Source organism: Dromiciops gliroides, chromosome 6 (genome assembly GCF_019393635.1).
Source record: "Dromiciops gliroides isolate mDroGli1 chromosome 6, mDroGli1.pri, whole genome shotgun sequence".
In the NCBI taxonomy this organism is placed as follows: domain Eukaryota; kingdom Metazoa; phylum Chordata; class Mammalia; order Microbiotheria; family Microbiotheriidae; genus Dromiciops; species Dromiciops gliroides.
The window spans coordinates 39,956,058-39,964,573 of NC_057866.1; the positions used below are offsets into that span (position 1 = coordinate 39,956,058).

The 8,516-nt window shown below is 42.4% G+C and overlaps 1 protein-coding gene across 1 annotated transcript; it reads left to right on the plus strand.

Annotated features, from left to right (window-relative positions):
* The first annotated feature begins 5,043 nt into the window (after positions 1 to 5,043).
* LOC122732828 (40S ribosomal protein S21-like) lies at positions 5,044 to 5,298 on the plus strand. The gene has a single exon (XM_043973226.1). The coding sequence runs from the start codon at positions 5,044 to 5,046 to the stop codon at positions 5,293 to 5,295; it is 252 nt and encodes an 83-aa protein (XP_043829161.1). The 3' UTR covers positions 5,296 to 5,298.
* The last annotated feature ends 3,218 nt before the right edge of the window (positions 5,299 to 8,516 follow it).

An 8,516-nucleotide genomic window follows, 5' to 3' on the forward strand; every position in this document is an offset into this window, starting at 1 on the left:
AAAACAAAACAAAAAAAGAGTGCTAGGTGACCCCTCATCCTAGAGTCAACCCAGTAAATGGCAGAGATCACAACACTGAAAATCCTAATTTAAAGCTCCCATTAGCCCGGTAGCCCTTGAGCTTCAGCTTTCTCATCTGTAAAATGGGTAGGAGACATAGCAAGCTTTAGTGAATAGAGCTAATCTCAAATTTAGGAAGATGCAGCTCTTAAGCCCTGCTTCCCATATACTGGCTATGAGATGCTGGCCAAATCACTTAACCCCTTGGGGTCCCCATACAATAAACTCTAAGACGCAGAGTAGTATTTGTGGAGGGAGTTTTCTCACCTAAAGTTCCCTAAACCAACAGTCACAAGTCTATCAGTAAATAAGTGTGTATGGATAAGAATCTCTTCCCCGTGCACCATTTTTTTTTAAAATTCTTTTTTTTTTTTTTTGCAGGCAATGGGGGTTAAGTGACTTGCCCAGGGTCACACAGCTAGTAAGTGTTAAGTGTCTGAGGCTGGATTTGAACTCAGGTACTCCTGAATCCAGGGCTGGTGCTTTAACCACTGCACCATCTAGCTGCCCCCCCCCCCCCCCCCCCCCCCCCCCCCCCCCCCCCGTGCACCATTTTTATAGGTTCTTTTGAGTAAATTCTGTTCTTCAGTATATGAAAGCGAGTCAACAATTATTCTTTCTCATCTAAGAAATGGAAGCCATTTAGATGGAGGGGCCTGGTCTGGGTCGATTATGCCTTCTATGTTGGTGGTAGGGAGCCTCTGGTCTGTCCTGAGAACATCAAACTCCTAGCCCTGGGGCATATCCTGCCTACATGTTATAATCATTCCACCCTCCAAGCATGCTTTCTTCTGTAAGCCGCCCTCATCTCTATTACAAACAGCTCTCATTCAATGGCTGTGTGTTTTGTGAAATAACATTAGTCCTGCCCGACAGTATTTTCATAAGCTGACACAGGGCTCTTTGGTGCATTTGAATTTGACAGCCCCCGTCTAGACCAGGGAAAAGGCAGACATGAGGAGAGCATTTAGAAGAGAGACTGAAAACCTGAGCAATCGGGACTTCAGCCTCATCATCTACAAATCTTGTCAACTCAGCCAAAGTCATTTTGCCCCTTTCCTCACATATCCTGGTCTCCCAGGGCCTCACATAGAAGCTAGTTGTTCATCTCATCGGCCCTTTGCTTTAAAATTCTACCCAGAGCCAACAGTCTCCAGAGGGTGCCTCCCAGAAACAACCCTTCACTGTTCAGATCGAATGAAAGGCATTCAACTCAGCTCATATTTATTGATCCTTCATCAGATACAGAGCACACCACTCTGCCGAATAAATGGGCATGGTGGAAGGGCCGCAGAAGGGTCGACTGGAATAACCAAAACCTGTCATTAGGAGAGGCCTTTTCTCTTCTCTCTTTCCAGTTATCTCTGCACTATATAGGCTCCCCTTGGATCATTATCAAATAGAAATATCTCCTTCCCACAAGACCTCTGTCCTCTGCCCCTGGAACAACCCTGGGCTTCTAAGTGGTGAGCCTTGGCCTTATGCTGTTCAGTACCAAGCCTCTACTTCACTTGCCAGACATCCCCACACCATGCCACCACTTGTATACCACCCACCTTTCTAGTGTGCCCTTATATTCTGCCTTTCCTATTAGAATATAAGCGCCCTGAAGGCAAGGACTGTCTTACTTGTTTATATTCTATCCCCAACATTTGGCACATTGCCTGGCACATAGTAGGTCCTGGATAAATGCTTTATCCATCCAATCATCCATCCACACACCCACCCCATCTATCCATCCATTCATCCAACCATCCATCCATCCATCCATCCATCCATACATACATACATACATACATCTACCCACCCACCCACCCATCCATCTATGCATACATCTATCTGTATCCCTACCTATACATCTACCTTATCATCTATATACCTATTATTGATCTATGTATCTACCTCATCATCTACAAATTTTTCTATCATATATCTATGTATCTATCTCTCTATCTTTCCTTAGATATCTCCTACACACCTAATTCCACAGAACTCACTAGAAAGTGACACAAAGATGGCCTTTTAAAAAAATTCTGGGCTTACACAGATGGTAAATGACAGAGTTGGGACTCAAAGCTAGGTATGCCAAATTCAAATCCAGTGATCACACTGTGACAAAACTCCTGACATGTGAATGATGATGGTGGTGGGGTTGGTAGTAATTATAACTTCAGTTTTATAGTACTTTAAGGTTTAGACATTATCCAACTTGATCCTCACAATAATCTTGTTATCCTCAGAGTAGTGAAGTGATTTTCTCAGAGTCACCCAGCTAGTCAGTATCAGAATCAAGATTATAAAATCAAGTCTCTCCTAATTCCAGAGCAGGACCTCTTTCTACCTTACCATAATCGTGGTAAAATGATAGACCTCTGGACCTTATAATCTGGCCAGCTGAAATCTGGATCAATGGGTTTCTCCATGTGAGGAGAAGGAAAAATATTTATATGGTGCTTATGCTTTGCAAAGAGCTTTATAATCATGATTTTGTTTATCCTGTAAGGTATATGCTACCATTATTCCTATTTTTACATATGAGAAAACTGAGGCTCCTGGAGATTGAGCAATTTGCCATAAGGGACACATCTATTAAATGTTAGAGGAGAAATTCAAAGCTAAGTCTCTAAGTCCAGTGCTGTTTCTGCTCTGCAACCTTACTTCAAGAGAGTCTAATCACTAATTAAAATCATTTAGATGGAGAAGTATTTCATGTAATAAAAGTTTATGCAAATCAAAAATTACTGATATGTACCTATTCACTGAGGGAGGAGGGTAATTATTTGGAAGATAACAGTTAGTACAGCTAGGTGGCACCATAGTGGATAGAATGCCAGGCTTGGAGTTAGGAAGACTTAGCTTCATGAGTTCAAATCTGGTCTTAGACTTACTGTCTTACTGGTCTTACTGTGTGACCCCGGGCAAGTCACTTAACCCTGTGTGCCTCACTTTTTTTCATCTTTAAAATAAGCTGGGGAAGGAAATAGTAAACAACTTCAGTGTCTTTGCCAAGAAAACCCCAAATGGAGTCATGAGGAGTCTGACAAGACTGAAAAACAGTTGAACAGTAGTCCAGGTACTGTGCTAGACACAAGTGCAATTCAGAAGCTTCCATTCTAAAGAGATGTTAAGGGCTAAAATTCTAGCTAAATTGTCTAAAATATCTAATGAGTGATCGCCAATAAATTATAAGCTTTAGCAAGAGTTAGACTTTTAAGCATTTATTAAGGAGAATAAGAGTTTGGTAAAGAGAGAAGAAAAGGCCTAGATTCCTATCTATTAAAGGGAGAGCGCATTTGTAGCTCCACTCTCCACCAGCGTCCTCAGGAAAGAGCCTGAGACTGAGCGCCAGTCTCTTCCTTCCTCCTCCCACTAGCCCGCGTCACTTCCTGATGCCAAAGAAAAGACTCCTGGTCTTGCCCTCAAAGACCTTCGCTTCATGGGCAGAACTCTTCTACAGTAAGTCTCCAGCAGGTGGCGTCATTCCGATCGTTACAAGGGAAATGAGGCTGAGAGAGATTAAGTGACTTGTCGAGGGTCTCCCACACCTACTAAGTGTCTGAGACAGGATTTGGGTTCAGGTCTTCCTGACTCCAGCTTTCAGTGCTATAGAAATGACATCATCATCACTGTCATTGTCATCAGCATTAATTACTACAGAGATCCCCTAGTCTAGCCTTTTTCTGAAGCCATAAATGCTGTGTAAACAGCTCCAACAAGAGATCACCCTGTCTCTGCTTAAATCCCTCCAGTGATGAAGAATCTTTGTCTCAGGAGGCAGTCCATTGCATCCTTGGACAGCTCGACTTTCGAGGAAGTTCTTCCTTATGTTAAAATAATACCAGTGGCCCTATAGCTTTTATTTATTGGCATATTTCTTCGCTCTGGAGGCCCATGAAATGGACTCAAGTCCCCTCTCACACTGTCCTTTTCAAAATGCCTGATTCCATCTGTATGGGCACTTAGTTGAACAATTCAGGCCACAGTCTCTTCACACCTTAGTTAATTTACAGAGAGTAAATACAAGTATGTAGCAAATGCTTCAATATCTGCTGGTTTGTGAGTGAGAGCAACAAACAACTGAAATGGGCTGGCCTCTGAATGGATCTTATTCAAGGATTAAGATCCCAGAGTGGAACCAAAAGGTCCTCAGTGAGTGGCCTCCACACAAACCCAGGCAGCGATAGGTCATTCAACAAAAGTAATGTCAGATAAATGGCCGAGTCCTTTGGATCCATGGCAATTCAAGATTAGGTCACTGCCACTAGAAATGACAAAAGTGTCACCCTTGAGGAGTGTGAACTCATGGATAAATGTAAGTTCTAAGAGTAACATTTAGCATTCACTGAATGACTACCTAGCAAGACCCAATCTAGCAAGACATTAGAAGCTTGCCGTCTTTTATACTCTTTCCTAGTTTAGGAATTTTCAATTACCTCCCACTCTTTGTGACCCCATATGCAGTTTTCTTGGCAATGATATTGGAGTGATATTCCATTTCCTTCTCCAGGAACTGAGGCAAACAGGGTTAAGTGACATGTCCAGAGTCACACAGCTAGTAAGTGTCTGAGGCCTGATTTGAACTCAGGAAGATGCATCTTCCTGACTCCAGGCCCAGCACTCTTATCTACTGCACCACTTAACTGCCCCTTTAATAGACTAACAGATGACAAATGTTCATACTACAAATAAAAATCTCAAAATATCCTAGAGAACACAGGCAATCAGCTGAACTGGAACTGAACCATTATCACAGACTGAACTGGTGCCTGCACTCGCCCAGACAAAAATATTCACAAAAGTTTAAGAGCAAGGCTTTTAATAGATGTTGCCATCCCCAATATTCTTAAACTCTTGAGTTACGTTGAACAAAAAGATTTGTAGATGAGAGTTCTAGCAGAAGAGATCAAGATAACATGGGTATGGCCGCCTCCTTTTTCTCTTCTGCCACTTTCGAGTCTGCACTCGGTTCCCTCAGCTGCCGACATGCCGAACGACACTGGCGAGTTCATGGACCTGTACATGCTGCGGAAATGTTCCCCGAGCAACAGGATCATCGGGGCCCAGGACCATGCATCCATCCAGATGAACATGGCTGAGGTTGACAAGGTCACAGGCAGATTCAATGGCCAGTTTAAAACTTATGCAATTTGTGGAGCAATTCGTAGAATGGGAGAATCTGATGACCCTATTCTCCGGCTGGCAAAAAATGATGGTATTGTTTCAAAGAATTTCTAATTGAAGAAACCTCATGGGAATGTCTTAATAAATCAGAAAACGGCAAAAAAAAAAAAAAAAGATGGGAATAGGATGATAATAGCTAAGATTTACATAGTGATTTTAGGTTTGCAAATCACATCACCTATCTCATTGATCTTCAGCAGCAGCTAAGTGGCCCAGTGGATAGAGTGCTGGGCTTGGAATCAGGAAGACATCTTCCTGAGTTCAAATCTAACCAGACACTTACTAGCTGTGTGAACCTGGGCAAATCACTCCAGTATCTCTGTCCAGAAAACCCCAAAAAGGGGTCATGAAGAGTCACACACGACTGAACATGGCAAACATTTGATCTTCACAACAACCCTGAGAGGTCTATGTTTTCAATTATCAACATTTTACAGAGGAGGAAACTGATGTAAAAAGGGTTAAGTGACTTGCCCAGTGTCACACAGCTAGCCATGGCCTCACAGTTCCTCCTGGTTTTAATTCTAGAATTGTATGAATTGTTCCAGCCAGTCCTGTCAAACATCCCTCCTATTCTGTCTGATGCTTGAGTTGTACCAGGGATGGCTTTCAGCAAGCCCTACAGAAGATGACCTTACATCCTAATACTTTCATTCAATTACAATAAGCAGCTTTCTTATCCACTCTTGAAATCTATCATAGAATGTTGAGTCTTAAAGAATAATGATAACAGGATGGGGCAGCTAGGTGGAGCAGTAGATAGAGCACCAGCCCTGGAGTCAGGAGGACCTGAGTTCAAATTCGACCTCAGACACTTGACACTTACTAGCTGTGTGACCCTGGGCAAGTCACTTAACCCCAATTGCCTGACCTAAAAAAAAAAATAGCCCTTCTATGTTGAACAACATCCATGGAGAAGAGTAAGAAAGTACCATATTGGGAATTCAGTTCCATTTTATGTGATTCAGTTCAATGTACTAATAAGCACATTGGATGCACAAGATTTGTGTTCCAGGCTCGCCACTACTTCACTGACTGCTTGACTTTGGAAAAGTCAGTTTCTTTGTAAGGCCAGAGCTTTTGACAGGTTGCTCTCTGAGATCCCTTTCAGCCCATAAAATTCAGAGATTTTTCCAACTTCGCCCACAAGTTTTTATGGTGAAACTCATGAAAATGACCCATAGCATTGGCCTTGTTCCCTTTCTCAGCATTCCCTCTTCTATGAACTGGGTAAGGGGTCAGAAACATCAGCCTAAGAAGAGCTACTCTAAGCCCTTCCTTGTACAGATTTACATAACTGGTTCCCACAATGGAATCTTAAAGGAAAATAAAACAGGAACAAAAAAGATTCCCAGGCAACAAAAGAGAAGTAATGACTTTGTCCATGCTATCAAGGAAACTGACTTTGTAGGGACTATCAAGACAGATTGTACGGCAAATTGGTGAAGGCCACATAGTGTGTCAAAATGTATGTACAGTAATTGAAAAGTATTGCTTGCAAACTTTCAGTATTCAGGCTATCCCTGAGCAGACAATCACATCAAGGGATAAACTGCATCATAAAGGATGGATTCCAGCCGGAATCAGGACAAATGTCACACACGTGCCCTGAGCAATATAGGAAGGGCATAAACTACACTAATGGTCTCCAGCAGAGTCGATGTTCCTGTTTTCTACAAGGCACAGAGACAAGAAAGGATTCTTTAAAGAGTTAGAGAGAGAGAGAGAGGGAGGGAGAGGAAGGGAGGGGGTGAGGGGCTCTCTTCTGACATTTCTTATTTTTGATTTGTCTTGGTTTTTCCTGCTGCTCCAATTGCCCCCAGCTACCTCACCACCTTTCCCAGATCTTGGAGCCCCCTTGATTGCATGCAGAATTTCCTCCAATCTCCTTTGACGTTCCTCAATCCTTTCTTAATTTTTATTATTTTTGGCTTTTTTGCCCTCATGCTGTTCGTCTGTCCCAGGCTCTCTGGGATCTTTTGGCACACAAGTGCCTGAAGTCGGCTTTGACAACCTTCCAAGGAATCTCAAGCTTCCCTTTCAGAAGGCTGAGTGAAGGGTTCATAAATGGCCTTTATGTATTTATTGACTTGGGTCCATTGGCTTGGGCCAGAACTCTGGGTTTGATTTGAGTCTGTAGTAGGAATTCTTTTATAGATCATCTGGGATTTCTGCCCATCAAGCATCGAAGAAAGTCCTGAGGCTCCTGAGTAGATCTTAGCTTAATGATAACTGTGATCATCCCCAGCCCTCAGTTATTTCCCTCTTCTCTGAACTCCCATAGCATGTAGAGTTTGCAAAACTTGATTTAGCTCCTTGTACTAGTCAGTTTACAAATGAACTTATTATCTATGTGCCCATCACTATGCTAATCACTCTGGGGGATATTCAATGCAATTTAACAAGAATTTTTTTTTAAGCAGGATCTATGTATTAGGCACTTTGATAGACATTAAGGGTACAAAAACATAAAACAGTTCTTGTCCTCAAGGAGTTTACATTCTACATAAGGGCAATATAAAAAGAACATCAAATAATAGGCTCTCAGGGTTAGAAGGCACCTGAGGCCCTTTAATCCCCCTAGTATTTGAACAAGAATCTTCTCTCCAATGTCCCAAATGAGTGGTCTTTGCCTGAAGACATCTCCTGAGAGTGCAACTCTTGTTTCCCAGAGCAGTTGGTGCTGTTTGGGATCGCCCTAATGGTTAGAAAGCTGTGTGTTCATTTTCTCTATAAATAAAACCCAGGTTTTCCTCTTTGCTATTTTAATTCAACAAGCAGAATAAATCTAATACCTACCCAACAATTCTTCAAAATACTCGAAGAGCATCCATTATGCCCCAACCTGGGCTTCGGGACTTTCCCAAGCTAAATATTGCCAGTTGCTTCATCCAGCATCCATACAGCATCATAGTTGCCCTTATATCTATGTTGATCAAATGACCAATGCTCTCCCTGAAGTCAGAACTGATTGCAGTCATCCCTGTGTGGCCTGACAGAGGTGGAATAAAAGAGGACCATCACCTCCATAGTCCTGGACACCCTGCTCCTCTTTACCCAGCCTGAGATTGAGCTAATTCTTCCAGTGGCCACCTCATGCTATTGACTCATACTGAGCACGCAATCCACTAAAACCCACATATATTTTGTAAATGAACAGCCATTTAGCCTTGCTTCTGCCATGTTTTACTTAGGTAATTGATTTTTTAACCCAAATGGATAATAACAGTAAAAGCTGTTTGTCAGCTAGGTGGTATAATGGATAAAGCTGAGGA